General features: G+C 39.8%; 1 protein-coding gene across 1 annotated transcript in view; it reads right to left on the bottom strand.

The window, feature by feature from the left end:
* RPS6KA5 (ribosomal protein S6 kinase, 90kDa, polypeptide 5) overlaps positions 1-17,786 on the bottom strand; it is a 113,336-nt gene that overhangs the window by 29,407 nt on the left and 66,143 nt on the right. Inside the window, exons 6-7 of the mRNA XM_005871193.2 lie at positions 12,098-12,181; positions 9,694-9,797 (exon numbers count right to left, since the gene is read on the bottom strand). Coding sequence (XP_005871255.1) covers positions 9,694-9,797; positions 12,098-12,181 — 188 coding nt within the window. The remainder of the gene's footprint in view (positions 1-9,693; positions 9,798-12,097; positions 12,182-17,786) is intronic.

Below are 17,786 nucleotides of genomic sequence, written 5' to 3' on the forward strand. Positions count from 1 at the left end.
CTCTCTGACATCCCCTGAGGGGTCCCGGATTGCGAGAGGGTGCAGGCCAGGCCAAGGGACTCCACCGGTGCACGATCAGGGCCAGGGAGGGTCCACAGGAAGGCTCCAGGGTGTGTGCCCAGTCCCGATCGGCTGGACCCCAGCAGCAAGGTAACCTACCGGTTGGAGCATCTGCCCTCTGGTGGTCAGTGCACGTCATAGCTACCGGTCGAACGGTCGAATGGTTGCTTAGGCTTTTATATATACAGATGAGCTAATTCAAGTTGTTACTGAGTAATTAATATGGATAAAATGTAAAAATTCAACAAATTACTGCTTGATTTTGTTTTAGAATATTATATCATCACATGCAAAATCAATGTATTAAAATAATCAGAAAGCACATCTTGGGAGGACAAATAATCACCTAAACCTTTTGTAAAGGACACATGGTAGACAGACTTCTCAGATGGTCCCCAGTAACCACTGTCTCCTAACCAACATCCACAAGAAAGATGACATGGTGCCATTTTCATGATCAGTTTAAAAATGCCATTTTCCTAGCAGACTCCCTCTATTGCCTTTCTAGCTTGCATGCTCTGAAGAAGCAAGCTACCATGTTGGACAGGCCAACATGGCAAGGAATGGAAGGTGGTCTTCAGCCAATAGCCAGTGAGGATCTGAGGCTTTAGTCCAACAAACCTGCGGAACCGAATCCTGCCAACAACCCATGCGCTTGGAAGCGGCTCCTTTCCCAGTTGAGCCAACACTTTGCAGCCTAGGAGTGACCTTGAAGCAGAGGACTTAGCGAAGCTGATCCACAGAAACTCTGAGATAATAAGCGTTTTTAGGTCATTTGTTTCCTGGCAATGGATAATGGATAACTAATACAAGGCCAGGCAATAAATACTGTAGGCTTGGAGAGCTATACGGTCTCTGTGGCAACTATTCAACCCTGCGGCGGTAGCAGGAACGCAGCCAGAGATGACAGCAAATGAAGGAGCCCGGCTGTGTTCTGATAAAATGTTCCTGTGGGCACTGAAATCCCACTTTCATATAATTTTCACATGCCACAAAATACTGCTCATCTTTTGACTTTTCCAACTATTTAAGAATATAAAATCCATTCTCTTTTTTTCCAAACTATAAGAGAAAATTAAAAAGTTACAGAGGCAAAAGAAGGGCCCTTGGCCGAAACCGGTTTGGCTCAGTGGATAGAGCATCGGCCTGTGGACTGAAGGGTCCCGGGTTCGATTCCAGTCAAGGGCATGTACCTGGGTTGTGGGCACATCCCCAATGGGGGATGTGCAGGAGGTGGCTGATCGATGTTTCTCTCTCATTGATGTTTCTAACTCTCTATCTCTCTCCCTTCCTCTCTGTAAAAGATCAATAAAATATATTAAAAAAAAAAAAAGAATACAAATCTTGTCATAGAGTTGTTGTTTTTTAAAAAAAGAAGGGCCCTTGGAGTTTAGAAGAAAGGTAATCTGTAAAAGAACAATAAAAAAAATTAAAAAAAAAAAAAAGAATACAAATCTTGTCATAGAGTTGTTGTTTTTTAAAAAAAGAAGGGCCCTTGGAGTTTAGAAGAAAGGTAAAGCTAAGGCGCCTGGGGGGAGGAAAGGGAGTCGGAAAGGCACCGTGTGCTCCCAACAGGGGGAGCTGCTAAAATCCATTCTTAGCTCAAAGGCCACCCTCAGAAGATAGGCAGCAGAATGGATTTGGCCCGAGGGCTGTAGTCTGCCAACCCCTGATCTAAATAGCACAATTAGAACTTTTGTTTAATATCATTATTTTGATACCACTTAGACCTGAATTTAATAACGTTATGTTTATAATAGTCCAATGAACATATTAAGAAAGCATACCTTATTGATAGAAAATGAGGGACCAAATAAACATTTCTTGGCAAACATTTTCTACATTTCAAAGGCAGAGAAAGTGAGACAAACAACCCTGTCAGAGATGATGGAAGAGCCGCGAACAGAAGTTCTGTGTCCTGGTTCCTAGGTGAAGGAATATTCAATTATCATGTTTTACAAAGCTCCACCAAGTGCAGGGCGCCTGCTTGGAGGGGCAGGCAGAAAAATCGAAGGAAGTCCCAGTGACTGGATGGGTGGACACCTCCCCATGCAGCAGTAACATACACCCTAACAGAAGTTCTACACAAGGCAATAGAAGCTAGTAGGAAACACATTAGTAAGAAAAGAAGATGCTACAAACATGAAATAAAAATAAGAGCCCAGCCAGTGTGACTCAGTGGTTGAACTTCAACCTACGCACCAAGAGGTCATGGTTTAATTCTCAGTCAGGGCACATGCCTGGGTTGCAGGCTCGATTCCCGGTGAGGGGTGTGCAGGAGGCAGCTGACTGATGTTCTCTCTCATTGATATTTCTATCTCTCTCTCCCTTTCCCTTCCTCTCTCTCTCTCTCAAAAAATAAATAAATTAAAATATATTTAAAAAAAAATAAGAAAGAGACTCACAGAAAGCTAAAGAGCAATCATTCAAATCTATAATATGGTCAATTTAGTATTGTCCAAAATGGTACCAAGCTATGAGGAGTCGGGAAATGATTTCATATAAACGGTAAGAAAACTAGAAAGGGAACCCTAGGTAAAACTACTTTCAAATACCTAAAGCAACGTCTGGGAGAAACAACAGAACTTCCCTCTGTTTTCAGAGGACAGAACCAGGACTGACATGCAGAGGTTAGAGGAAGGTGATTCCACTTATTTTAAGCGGGGAGAACTTCTATACAACTAAGTTGTTCTGTTGAAGGGGCTTCCTTGAAAATGCCTATACATCATGCCGCCCATTCATCGACAGTACTCAGACAGAGGAGATGACTATCAGGGACACTGATGAAGGATTCTTACATCACTGAGAAGGTTTTATTCTCATTCTAAATTTTTATTTTGCAATTTGATGGACCAGAAAAACAATCTTGTTCTGATTTTAGGCTACCTGTAGACAACAATAGGCAAGCAGATAACTTGGAAAATCCATTACTTTGAAACATCTCAAGAAATATGCAGAGTTCAGGGAAGATCACAATAATTAAAGAATGAAAGAACTAAATGATGAGAAAAAGCCCTGGTTAATTAGGACATTTGGGGATAAGACAATGATATATTATTTTTAAAAGAACAGACTGAAAGATTTTACAGAGGAAAGAAAATCAGAAGGATTATCTTGAAAGGGAAAGGTAACGTAAGATAACTTAGTCGTCGCATTGTTTATAAATTTCAGGAACAGAAAATAAATGCCACAGAAAACCATGGAATCATAAGTTAACACCAGGTTTTAAACAAACTATTAACAACATGACAAAGTGAATAATTAATTAACTAAAGGGAAAATCCTATCTCAATTCTTGAAAAATCTGCTCTAGTTTTAAGATTTCAAGAATCTGACTCAGGCTCTCTTTCTAAAACCGGAATGCCAACTGATTGAGCTCAAGGCAGTTAAGAGCAATTTAAATTTGAACAACACTTGGTTCAGAATGTTCCTGCCATCACAACCAACAATATACTATCTCTCTGCAGGCAGCGCTGTGCTGGAGAGAAAATCACAAAGAAGATTGCTTGTGTCATGGGATCCAGATGAGGGGACTCACTCAGAGAAGCCACTACTTAATGCTGTCAGGTTAAGCCCACCCTTTGCACCTGTCACCGTGACAGGTATGACCTTGCAAAGGGACCCAAATTCTCAAGACTATAGCCAAGGTTTTATAAAATTCTGAAACATTTTCAAACCATCAAAAAGCCCATTTAAAATAAGCCAAGTCATATTTAGTATTTTTAATAACTGATGATGATTTTAACTATGAATTTAACAAGAAATAGTCCTATCCCTTAACTTGGTATTAACTAGCTGGGACAGCAAGAAATTATTTATATGTACTTCCTAATCTTTCCTGTAAAAGGTTCATTTAAAATTTTCAATTGAAGTAGAATTGATGTACAACACACTTCCCACATACAAAATAGACAACTTGATCAGCTTTGATGCATGTGTACACCTGTGAAGCCATCACCACAGTCAAGATCATGAGCATACCCACCACCTTCCAGAGTTTCCTGTGTCCCTTTGTCATCAACCTTGCCCTCCTCGCAGTCAACTGTCCCCCAAAAAAATTCCCACACCTGAGCCAGTTTACCTTCCCAGTACCTCTTGAATGAAGAGGGTGGGTCAGTTTGAGAAAGGGGCCCGGAAATGTGTGCTGTTAATCTTTCTCCCAGACTTCCCCAAAGGGACCTATGGCCTTGTACCAGACTAACTGTACACTGGAAAAAGGAAATAATCAGAATGTAAAAGAATTATGAGGCACTGGTTCTGAACTGACACTAATTCCAGGAGACCCAAATGTCACTGTGGCCTACCACCAATCTGAGAAGGGGCTTGTGGAGGTCAGGTGATCAATGGAGTTTTAGCTCAGGTCCATCTCACAGTGGATTCAGTGGGTCCTGAACCATTCTGCGGCTATTTCTGTAGTTCCAGAATGCACTGGAACAGACATACTTAGCAGCTGGCAGAATCCTCACATTGGTGCCCTGACCTGGAGAGCGAGGACAATTATGGTTGGAAAGGCTGGGTGGAAGCCATTAGAACGGTCTCTGCCCAGAAACATAGTAAACCAAAAACAGTACTGCATTCCTGGGGGATTGCCGAGATGACAGCCACCATCAAGGACTTGAGAGATGTAGGAGTGGTGACCTCACCACGCCCCCATTCCATTCGCCTATTTGCCTTGTGCAGAAGACAGAGGAATCTTGAAGAATGACAGTGGGTTATGATATGTTTCAACCAGGTGGTGAGTCCAATGCAGCTGCTGTTCCAGATGTGGTTTCATTGCTTGAGCATCCCTTGGTACAGGGTATGCTGCCGTTGACCTGGCATATGCCTTTTTCTCCATCCCTGTTCGTAAGGCCCACGAAAGGAGTTGCTTTCAGCTGGCAAGGTCAGCAGTGACCTACCACAGGGGTATATCAACTCTCCAACCCTATATCATAACTTAGTTCTCGAAGACCCCGATCACCTTTCCCTTCCATCAGATATCACACTGGCCCATTATATTGAGGACCTTATGCTGCCTGGACCTAGTGAACAAGGAGTAGCAACTACTCTAGACTTATTGGTAAGACCTTGTGTGTCAGAAGGTGGAAAACAAAATTCAGGGGCTTCCTACCCTAATGATTTCTAGGGGTGCAGTGGTGTGGGGCAATATCAAGATATCCCTTCTGAGGTGAAGGATGAGTTATCGCATCTGACCCTGCCGACACCCAAAAAGGAAACACAATGCCTAGTGAACCCCTTTGGATTTTGGAGGCAACATAGTCCTCGTTTGAGTGTGTTACCCCAGCCCATTTAACAAGTGACCCGAAAAACTGCTGTTGAATGGGGGCCAGAACAAGAGAAGGCTCTGCAACAGGCCCAGGCTGCTGGTTGGGCTGCTCTGCCACTTGGGCCATAGGAACCAGCAGGTCCAATGGTGCTTGAGGTGTCAGTGGCAGATAGGGATGCTGTTCAGAGCCTTGGCAGCCCTGATAGGTGAACCGCAGCATAGGCCCCTAGAATTGTGGAGCAAAAGCCTGCCATCTTCTGCAGATAACTACACCCCTTTTGAGAAACAGCTACTGGTCTGCTACTGGGCTTTAATAGACTAAAACACTTCACTATGGTCCCCAAGTTTCATACAGCCTGAGATACCCATCATACATAATACATTATGCATGAAGCCATAAAGTTAGGAGTGCACAGCAACAGTCCATCCTCAAATGGAAGTGGTATACAGGAGACTGGGCCGGAGCAGGCCCTGAAGGCACAAGTCAGTTTCATAAAGAAGTAGCCCAAATGTCCATGGTCCCCACTCCTGCTACACTGCCTTCTCTGTGCCAGCCTCATGGGGAATTCCCTGTGATAAGATGACAGAGAATGAGAAGACTCAGGCCAAGTTTACCGACGGTCCTGCATGATAACGCAGGTGCCACCGGAGTGGACAGCTGTAGCACTGCATCCCCTTTCTGAAACATCCCTGAAGAGCAGTGGTGAAGGGAAATCTCCAGGGAGCAGAGCTTTGAGCAGTGCACCTGTGTGTTCACTGAGCACTGGAGAAATGACCAGATGTGTGCTTTTATACCAATTAAAGACCAACGTGTGCTTTTATACCACTTAAAACCAGCAGTTTGACTAGATGGTCAGGGGCTCGGAAGGAACATGATTGAAAAATTGGTGACAAGGAAGCCTGGTTGACAACAATACTTGGAAGAGGTATGTGGATAGACCTCTCTGAACGGGGAAAAAATATGAAGATATCTGTGTCCCATGTGAATTCTCACCAAAGGGTGACCTCAGCAGAGGAGGATTTTAATAATCAAGTGGATAGGCTGATCTGTTCTGTGGATACCTGTCAGCCTCTTTCTCCAGTCAACCCCACTGCCACCCAGTGGGCTCATAAATAAAATGGCCATGGTGGCAGGGATGGAGGATACACATGGACTTCGACTCACCAAGGCTGACCTGGCGTTGGCCACTGCTGAGTGCTCACTCTGCCAGCAGCGGAAACCAACACTGAATGCCCGATACGGCATCAATCCCCAGGTGATCAGCCTGCCACCCGGTGGCAGACCGACTACACTGGCTACTGCCATTATGGAAAGGGCAGAGTTTCACTCTAACTAGAATAGACACTTACATTCCACACAGCATTGCTTCTGATCAAGGAACTCAATTCACAGCAAGTGAAGTGCATGAATGGGACCATGCTTCTGAAATTCACTGGTCTTACCATGTTCCGCACCAGGTGGAATTATGACTTGTTACCGTCTCTGTCTGGAGATTAAGTATGGTGTAAGGCAGGGGTGGGGAATGTAGCCCACGGACCATACAAGGCTCTCGAAATCATTTGGTGTGGCCCTGCCAAGGCATTATGGGTGAGTTAATTAAATCCTTGACCAAATATAGCAGGCTAATTTTTAAGTTGGTAATTTTGTAGGGATCTCAACTTATATTATAAATATCCAAATGGCCCTTGGTAGAAAAAAGATTCCTTAACCCTGGAAGGAGATGCATATGGCTGCCAAGCCGACAAGGAGTGAATCGGCAATGATTAATTTTTAAGTGTCACATGACTGGGCCACAGGTTGCCCAGATTAAACATTATTTCTGGGTGTGTCTGTGAGGGTGTTTCTTCCTGAGATTAGCATTTGAATCCCCTCCTAAATGTAGGTGGGCACCATCCAATCACTTTAGGGCCTGAATAGAAAAGAGGAAAAAAGAGCTTTACTTGGGACACTGGTCTTGTGACTTCAGAACCACTGGTTTTCCTGGTTCCCCAACTTGCAGATGGCAGATCGTGGGACTACTCAGCCTCCGTAACTGTGTGAGCTGATTCCTTATAATAAATCTCCTTTTATATATCTCATTGTTTCTGTTTCTCTGGAGAACCCTATGATAGTCTCTTTATTTTTAGCCATTCCAGTGAGTATACAGTGGCATCTCATTGTGGTTTAGTTGCATTTCCCTAAATCCTTTCATGTGCTTATTTGCCACCCAAAAATCTTTATTGGTTAACTGTCTGTTTCAATTTTTTGCCCATTTTTTTTAAAATGGAGATTTTTCCCCCTTGAGTTTCAAGAGTTTTTATTTGATTTATAATTTTATCCCAGGCTGTGGCTTGTCTTTCCATTCTCTTAACAGTTTCTTTTTAAGACCGAAATTCTGATGAAGTCTACTTTATCAGTGCTTTCTTGTATGGACTGCACTTTTTGTGTTCTATCTAAGAAATCTTTACCTAACCCAAGGTCATAAAGATGTTCCTTTATGTTTTCTTACAGAAATTCTATAGTTTTAGGTTTTACATTTAGGTCAATGATCGTTTTTAGTTTATTTTCCTATATGGTGGAATGTATTTATAGAAGTTCATTTCTTCCCCTCACCCCCACTCCCATGATAGCCAATGGTTCCAGCATCATTTATTGAAAAGACTATCTTTTCTCTACCAAATTGACTTTGCACCTTTGGGGGAAAAATCAGTTGCCTATATCTGTGCGGTTCTATTTCTGGCCTTTCTATTCTATTTCATTGAATATTTGTCTATCTTGATACAAACACCAGTGTCCTCTTAAGTATTATAGCTTAAAAGTCTTGAAATCAACTTTGGACTACTTTTTCAAAGATGATTTAGCTATTCCTAGTTCTCTGCATTTCTATATGAATTTTAGGTCCAGGTTGTCAATGTCCAGCAAAAAATCTACCCTAATAAAAGAGAAAGATGCAAATTGACCATGCCTTCACAACACCAATCAGCCAATCAGGAGTGAGTATGCAAATTAGCCATGGCGATGACGCAGGTGTTCCACACCACCCCAGCCACTCTGGGCCTCTGGGCAGCGTGGGAAGGCAGAAAGGCGGTGCGAAGGTGGTGCCGGCAGCCAGGGGAAGGAAGACCCATTCTTGCACGAATCTTCGTGCATCAGGCCTCTAGTAAATAAATAAAAGAAAAGTCTGCTGTGATTGTGATTGTGGTGAATTTATAGATCAATTGGGAGAGAAACAGCATCTTCACTATACTGAGTAGTTCGCACACTGTGTGCTTCTCGCTACTTCACTGAATGAATACTTCTGCAAAATTTGGAACTTCTCTCTCTGCAGCTTTCTCCTCTCTGACACTCTGCCCTCAAACTCTCACTGCCTTTGTCTTCCTGGACTCTCAGCTCCACCTCAACTCTCCCTGCACTGCAGCCTGGACACTCTCAAGGCAGTAAGCTGGGTAATCATAGGGCTCACCTCATAGATTTTCCATCTCTCATTGTTCACTGTCCTTCACTGCTAGATAGCCAATATCTTCAAGATTGTTCTTTCAGATATTTTGCTCATTTTAAAAACTGTTTCAGGCAGAAAACTAAATTCGGTTCTTGTTATTCCATTTTGATAAGTGGAAGTCTCAATTTTTAATGTCAAATCTGCTCTCAAAGTTATAAAATTCAAGTAAGAACAGGACAAAAACATAACTAGTAATTAGTATAATGTTTTATCACTGTTGTTTATTTGTTCATTAATTCATTTCATTCCAAAAGTATTTATTGAATTCTGCATAGTAAAGCACTGTGCTGGCTGGCACCTGAGCATACAATGCTAGGATCAAAGCCAGACGTGCCCTTGCTCTCACAGAGCTTACAATCTAGTGGGACATACAGACATTAATCAAATAATTATAAACGAAAATGTAACAATGCAATTGTGATAACTGCTATGAAGGAAAGGAATAGAATAATGCTATAGTAATCTACAAGAGGGTGATTTTATGGTATTTGTTTCTATTGAGCCTCTATACATGAGCTAAAAAATATCACTATTTATGTTAAAAGTCACAAAGAACTTATAATATGTATACAGTGGGAAGAAAGTATCTATCAAATAAACTTCAATATACCATGTATCAAGACAATATGCTAAGTGCTTTGGAATACATGAAAATTATGACACTCTCCCTATGAAACAAAAGATCAATCCGGGCACATAAAATATAAAAAAATATAAAGGTTATATATCTACATCCTGTAAGATTTTAAATGGAAATTAACTACTTAAACCTAATTTTGTTTATCCCCATTTTTAAAAATTATTTTTTTTCCCATCAGCCGAATTACAGAAATTGGATGAGCTCCTCTGAGGTAACAATACATTGATTTTATTTTGTTTAAGTCTTACCTAGAGATCTCAGCTTGGGAATTCTTCTCCCCATCCACAGTGAAAGGAGACGCTCCAGTTAGTAGTTCATACATTAGGACACCTAAACTCCACCAGTCAACTGCCTACAAAACAGCAATTTCATTTGATAGAATATTAACTAACATGTAATTTATAAGAAAGAAAAATGAACAAAATAAAGCTGTATATTTGGCAAATATTTTGAGAAAAAGATTTTGTACATAGCTTTTTGTGCAAGGAGTATTAAATTAGCTCATACAAGACGTTTAGAGAACAAATATCCAGGTATCCTTAGTACAAAATTTAAATGCGTTCTAGTTATTTTATAAATAGTAATGGTTTTACTTTGGTTAATTAAAAATAAAAATTTTAATTTAAAATAAATTTTAAAAATCTTAAGTAAGTGAAATCTTTGGATTTATGATAGATGGGGGAAAAGTACCACTTATCATTTTTTTTACCACTTATCATTTTTAGTAATTATTCAGCTCCAATAAATATTATACAATTACTTAAAGTCAAAGAACAGAAATAAAACAAAAATAATCACCTAATCATTTCCTCTTATAGAACCTATCACATAAAGCTAATAGTCTTCATTGTAGGAAGCATGATGAGATTTTAAATAATGTAAAACAAAATGTGGTCTAAATTGGAAACCAATTTATATGTGTAGTTATCTGAACTGAGAACACAACAAATTACACATAATTTAAAGAATATTGATATACTGAAAATTATTTCTTTTATAATTATGCAAATCAAGATTTCAATAACAGTTGAATATAAGAGCTTATGCCAATGAGATATTATCTGGATGCTAAAGTTTTAAACTCTCTGCTTCCAAATTTGAAAGGTAAGGTCTCAGAAAAATGATGCAAAATGTATGAGCCTAGAGATACTTTAAGGAAAATTCATAACAATGACACAGAAAACAGGCTGAGGCAGACTGAAACCACAAGAGTGCCAGCCTGGCACAGCAATGAGCATGTTGTATACATTATATCTCATTTAACCCAAAGTCATCAAGGTGTTCCATGAACTCCCATTGACTTAGCTGTATTCTGGACCTCAGGTATGTAGCAATCCTAGGAATAATATAAGGTTTTCTTTCCTACAAATTGGTTCCATTAGGTCTTAGAAGGTAATTTAAAAATTTTAATAGTTATAAAGGCCTACCAAATTTTCCAATAGTTTCAAAGAATGCCTTGACATGAACTAAAACAGCAATTTATACAAGCAGTTTTACTGCCATCTGAGTCAGGAACCTCAGAATGTTCTGCTTTTTTATTTGAAACCAGGCTCTTAAATTGATACGGCTCTACACTAAGATGTGAAAACTTGGAGAATAGGGTTTAAACATATGGTAAGTCCTTAGCAAATATTCTCCACATTTAAGACAGTTGGACTGTATATGTGGGGTTTGAAACGGGATGAGGGAAAGGGGACAGTGAGAAGCAAAAAATAGTCAGAATCCCTATTTGGAGAAAGTTATTAATAAAGCAAAAGTATTAAAAAAAAAAGAACTGAACAGGTAATACAGGCAGAAAAAATATGTGACCTAGATTTTATAGCATAACTACTTAGAAAGCTTCTTCATGGCCTTCATTTTGCACATACAAAGGAAAGTGAGGAGGAAAAAATTAAGCTGTTTAGAGGACTTAGGAAAACAATCTTAGACTATCTTGAATGCTTAAAAAGGATTATTTTCTTTCTCCAAGGATTGTTACAATGATTATTTCTGTTGAAGAGATAATCAAGAAAGTCTCCAGTATTTCTACAAAGTTAAAAGCAGAAACTTGGAATAAGAAAGCAGGAAAGATTCCCTATTCAATGATCTCTTAGAAAGCAAATATCAACCTAAGGTGAAACAGTTAATTATATGTCCCATATATTTTCCTAACAAAAATCAATAATGCCAATAAGCACTGTCCAAAATCATCCAGCGCGACTCCAACAGGAACAGTGGACAGTTTATGCATTCACAGACATCTCTGTATTGCATGTGGCTCAGCTGTGTCCTCAAAGAGCAGCTCCCATGCAACAGAAAATGAATGATTTTTATTTTAAATAGAGTTACTGGTGCTTTGCTCAAGATATAGATTCTTATTTGAAGAATTAGTTGCTTTTGAGGTTTCTTTTTATCAAAGTTATCCTATAAAACAAAAATTATCCTCGCCAATAAAACCTAAAAAAAGGGAAATCTATTTCTATTATCTTTTTCCTCCAAAACACTAGATATCATGATGTGTTCATGTATACAAAGCAAAGGAGAGAAAAAGTAAAAATAAGACACCACCAGAATGAGACTCTGTTGAAGAGACTATACCTAAGTTATAAACGAGGATTCTTATTATATATTTTATTGAGATATACTAAAAAAAGTGTCAAAAATAGAACATACCTTGTCATGTCCCGAATCTCCTCCTCTGATGATATCTGGTGCCATGTATTCAATAGTGCCACAAAATGAATATGCTCTTTCAGCCTTAAACAAACAATCAAACAAAAAGGGATTTGATTTCAAGCTGGTATGACGAGTGACAAAAAGAGAAAGTTCATAAGACATGTCAATGATTGAGATTAATTACTATGTACAACAAAGAAACATAATGGCAGAATCTACTAGACAGACCCTCTTCTCACCAGAATAGACCATTACTTACACAGTATGAGTCCTGGATAAAGAAAGACTTCCCATGCCTGAAACCTACCACCATTCATTCACCCGTGCATCCACCATCCACTTAGGAATCCAATCATTCACTCTTCTTCTTTTCTTTATGTGCACAGATTTTAATTATTGGTTTCTTTAACCATTCTTTTCTATAAGACTGTAAACAGTCCAAGTAAGACAACATGAACTGTCTAATACTTTACTATGGATGACTTTATTTCCACACTAAAGGCCTGGCACATGAAATTGTGTGTGGGTACGGTCCCTAGGCCTAGCCTGCGATCAGGGCCATCTTCCCCAGCTGCCGGCGCCCCCCGCATCCCCTGTGACCCACCCCCAGGTCCCCGTGCACCATCAGGAGATCGGAGCCTGCCCGCTAGGGGGAGGGACTGAGAGGTCGGCTATTCTGCCTGCTCGCCAGTCCCGCCCTCCGCTGCCATCCACCCAGGTTCCCCATTTCCCATCTGGTGATAGGAGCCTGGTGGCCGGGGGAGGGACTGAGAGGTCTGCTGTTCCTGCCCGCTTGTCGGCCCCATCCTCACTGCAGGTTGCCTTCGGTGTGTGGGGCGACCGGCGGGGTGGGGGCCTTGGCCTGGTGCCGCCGCATCCCCCACCACCCACCCCGGGTCCACCATTTGCCATCGGCAATCAGAGCCTGCTGGGCCAGGGAAAAGGACCAAAAGGTGGTCAGGTCAGTGCACCTCATAGTGACTGGTTGAGCAGTCGTTCTGGTCATTCTGCCGTTATGGTCGCTGGGCTTTTATTATATAGGATAGGCAAGACTGGGAGAACACTAGAAAACTTGGAGGGGGAAGGAGGCCAAATGCTAATAAAGGGAATATTAAACCTAACGATAAAAAAGAAGGAAATTTTCCTACCTCACCATCTTGTCTAGTTTGGCACTGAAATCAGAATGTTTAGTGATGATGAACAAACTGTTTTTAAAGCTTTTCTCACCCTAGCCAGTTTGGCTCAGTGGATAGAACATCGGCCCTTGGACTGAAGGGTCCCAGGTTTGATTCCAGTCAAGGGCATGTACCTTCATTGCAGGCTGATCTCCATCCTGGTCAGGGCACATGCGGAAGGCAACCAATTGATGTGTCTCTCACATCGATGTTTCTCTGTCTCTCCCTTACCCTTCCACTCTCTAAAAACCAATGGAAAAATATGCTCAGGTGAGGAGTAACAAAAATATAAGTAAATAAAGGAAGATTTTTCTCTTAAAGAAAGTTGTTTCTCCTTTGTAGAATTTTAAAAAGGACTAATTTTATATAGCAGGCTAAAAATTAATTTAAGAAACTGAAGCCATTTAAAAAATGACCAACTGTGTCATAAGACTCATCCCAACATAAAAAGATCTAAACGAATGCAGATACGTTAAACGGGGATAAAGAATTCCTCTTTAATAATACACATTTGTATGGCTATATCTGAAACTTTTAAAGGCACTTTGGCGTCATTAAAATACTTTTTAAAAATTATTTTAGAGCAATCTCTTCAATTTATACTTTACTCTTCTTTCACTAACAAAGGTTAAGAAAAAGAAGCATTCCTCTTATTTACCATTTTTTAATGGAAAGAACTCCATTCTAGCAATGCTATCGAAGTGGTAGAAGTCCCCTATTCTGTTGGCTAAAAGTTAAGCCCAGATATAATGAATGTAATAAATTTATTTAAACACTGTAACAATAAATGTATTAAAACTACTTAATACTTAATTAAAATACATATATATATATAAGCAAAAATAAAATATGTTCTATAATTCATTTATTTCTTTTTAGGTGCTATGTAAACTGAAAGATTACTATTCACCTAGAAGCTAAAAGAAATAATTCCATTATGCATAGATCTGAAAAAAAATTTTTTGTTTAGCTGGCAGAGTGCTACTGGATAGCTAATATAAATCATATGTCAAATGTCATTATCTCTCTGCTTCATCATTTCAATACCAAATGTTAATTTTGTATCAAACTATTGGAAAGAATAAAGCCAAATAAAACATATTTCATATAAACTTGTATATAAAAAGTAATGAATAATTTTTAACATTTTGTTAGACATGCTTACACAGGAAAAAATGTATTAAAAAGCAGTCATCTGTTCACTGAATTATTTAAAAAATTAGAAAATTACTTTTTAAAAAAACAAACTTCATAAAACTAAAGCATGGTTTTAGTTAATATACTATTTACTATGCAATAACCCTTTTTTGATATTAGGCAAACATTACTATGTAGATGACATAGAAAAACATTAATATTACTAAGCCATAGTATTTATCATTTTATCTCATCTTAAAAGACACCTTTAAGACATTATATGCTAAGCCCTGGCCGGTGTGGCTCAGTTGGTTGGCGTGTCTCCCATGCATTGAAAAGTTGCATATTGGAAAAAAAAAAAAAAAAAAAAAAAGAAAAGTTGCATATTGGATTCCCCATCAGGGCACATACCCAGGTTGTGGGTTTCATCCCAGCTCGGGGTGTATGCAGGAGGCAACTGATTGATGTTTCTCTCTTTCTCTCTCACCCTCTTTCCCTCTCTCTAAAGAAAAAAACAATCAGTAAAACATATCGTTAGGTGAAGATTTTCACACACAAAACATTATATGCTACATCAAGTTTAGTTATACAGAAAAAAAAATTCTCTAAACTGGTTTGTGAGTAAAAAGATAATGGGTTTTGATTTATTGACTTTCTAGATTTTTATTTAGAAAGTACTCTTTTTAGCAAATACATATACATTTTCAGTTATAGGAAACACCATTTTGAAACTGTATTTCCTTCTAAGTATGAGACAATGATTACATTTTACAAACTGAAAGTTATGAAAATCTGTATTCTCTTCTTTAAAACACTAGATATTCACAAGATTAGTGTACAAAGGGTCTGAAACATACAGATTTTACTGATTAGTGCCAGAAAGACTTCCCGGGTCTTACTTTTCTGACAATGAGAACTATGCAGCTCAGTTCTTTATTGTCTTGAAAGAGAGTGAGCTGAGAACCACACTAAATGCTAGAAGATATTTCCTCCACCTTCTAGCTCTCTCTGAATTCACTTTAGCTTTTTGTGTTTGTTTTTTTAATCATCACCCAAGGATATGTTCATTGATTTGAGAGAGAGAGAGAGGAAAGGAGAGGGAGGGGGAGAAACAGGGAGAGAAAGACATCGATATGAGAGAGAAACATCAATCAGTTGTCTCTTGTTCTCGCCTCAACTGGGGATTGAACCCACAACCTAGGTATGTGCCCTGACCGGAATCGAACCTACAACCTTTGGGATGATGCTCCAATAAACTGAGCCACCCAGTCAGGGCTAGCTTTTCTGTTTTGTTTTGTTTTTTGTTTTTTTTATTTTTGTATGTGTGTCTACATTAATAAATAATACATAATTACAGTGGAGCCTTGACTTACGAGTTTAATTCGTTCAGTGACGGAGCTCGTAACTCAAATTACTCGTATGTCAAATCAAAAAGTGAACGAGTGAGACACGTGATGCTGGGCTGATATTGTGGCGTTCACTGTGACGTTCGCTGCGCCAACTAGCGGTGGGGTATCTGAAGCTGGCTCGTAACCCGAATTTTAGCTCGCAACTCAAAGCAAAAAATCGGCCGAGAGACGGCTCGAATCTCGAAAAACTCATTAGTCGGGACACTTGTAAGTCAAGGCCCCACTGTATTTATTTGATGGAAATTCTAGGAGACAGAAAAATTAAAGTTTCAGTGTTGGAAAGTTCCAATAATGGAGGAATAGTAAATAAAGGCAAAGCACTTCTTAAGTATCTCAGTGTGTTTTTTTAAAAACACTGCCATTTTAGCCCCTTGCAATTCTGTATCTGCTTCCTCGTCCTCTGCCTCAATGGAAGTGTTACTCCCTCTGGGTTCTGACTTTCAGAATAATTCCAGTCATTCTATAAGACACCAAATTAAAGAGGTGTGACAGGCGATGGTTTCTAGTGGGAGGCAGGAAAGAATACAGGGGCATATGTTAAAGCTACCACAAAGTTAAATATTGTGAATGAGAACTGCCTTAACGTGTGTGTGTGTGCACCATCCTGGCAGATAATACGGAATAGTTATACTTAAGTGACCAGCTGACCAAAGAGGCTTCCCTCTTCCTTAGACAGAAGAATCAGATAACACTGGATAAAAAACTGCTTTCCTTCTAATGAAGAATCCAAATAGGAACTCAATTGCCAAACTCTCAAGTATTTCTCAGTAAACACTAGATTAAACGATTCCTAGTTTCTATTTGCTAATGTTTTATCCTGCTCTTACCTGCTCATTATTGGTAAACATGTGAGTTAAATGTAGAAGTTTTTCCACATCCTGTGTTTTTTCCACCCTAAATTTGAAAATTCTCACAACTATCTGGAAATGTTTGATTTTAAGTGACTATCTCATTGCTAATCATCCATGACTTTGTTCACAATACAGTAAGGGTAACCCTCAGTGTCAGCCATGAAGAGGGAGCCGAAAACCAGCAATGTAGGCATCCAACCTATGCTACGCGGCACAAAGGGAGAAAAGGTAATTCGTTACAGGCCTCAGCAATCCAGAAGCTTGACTTTGGATACTCTTATGAGAACAAAAGATGAGGCCCTCAGCCGAAATGGGGTGGACTAGAATTAACACCCTTGTGTAAACCTTGGAACCTAAGAAAGCTGAACCCTTAGTAAGTGTGAAGTCTAGAAAAATGAAATTCACTACCAGCATAGGTTTGTTTCAATTTGGGCCCTAGCTTAAAAAACAAACACTCCTCTTGTGAAATCAAAGTGTTAGGCTTGTATATTTTGTAGATATGGGACATGAATTTACTCTTCCCCCATGGCATGGGAAAAGTGAAAAAATCAGTGATACTCTGGAACCAGAGAAATTCCCACAACTTAGCTGGTCCAGAATTCGCATGAATAAAGCCCTGGAGGCACAAAATTACTAAACAAGTAAACTAGAGTCTATAAATACAACAAAAAGAAGACTCCATAAATACAACAAAATTATTTTAAACAGAACAATCTACACTAATAAAAGACAAACATGCAAATTGACCGTACCTTCGCTATGCCTTAACCCATGCCCACCAGCCAATCAGAATGACTATATGCAAATTAACCCAACCAAGATGGCGGCCGGCAGCCACAGAGCTGGAGCAAGCAGGAGGCTTGGTTGCTCCAGTGATGGAGGAAGCCACGCTTCCCACGGCTGGCTGTAGCCTCCGCAAAAGGCAACAAAGTTTCAATTATAGAAGCTAAATAAACCCCAGATACCTGCTTTCAGCCAGGCTGTGGCCATGGAGCTGGAGCGAACAGGAGGCTTGGTTGCTCCAGTGATGGAGGAAGCCAAGCTTCCTGCCTGCCGCGGCCAGCTGTGGCCTCTGCAAAAGGCAACAAAGTTTCAATTATAGAAGGTAAATAAA

The sequence above is a fragment of the Myotis brandtii genome, unplaced genomic scaffold, assembly GCF_000412655.1.
Source record: "Myotis brandtii unplaced genomic scaffold, ASM41265v1 scaffold332, whole genome shotgun sequence".
In the NCBI taxonomy this organism is placed as follows: domain Eukaryota; kingdom Metazoa; phylum Chordata; class Mammalia; order Chiroptera; family Vespertilionidae; genus Myotis; species Myotis brandtii.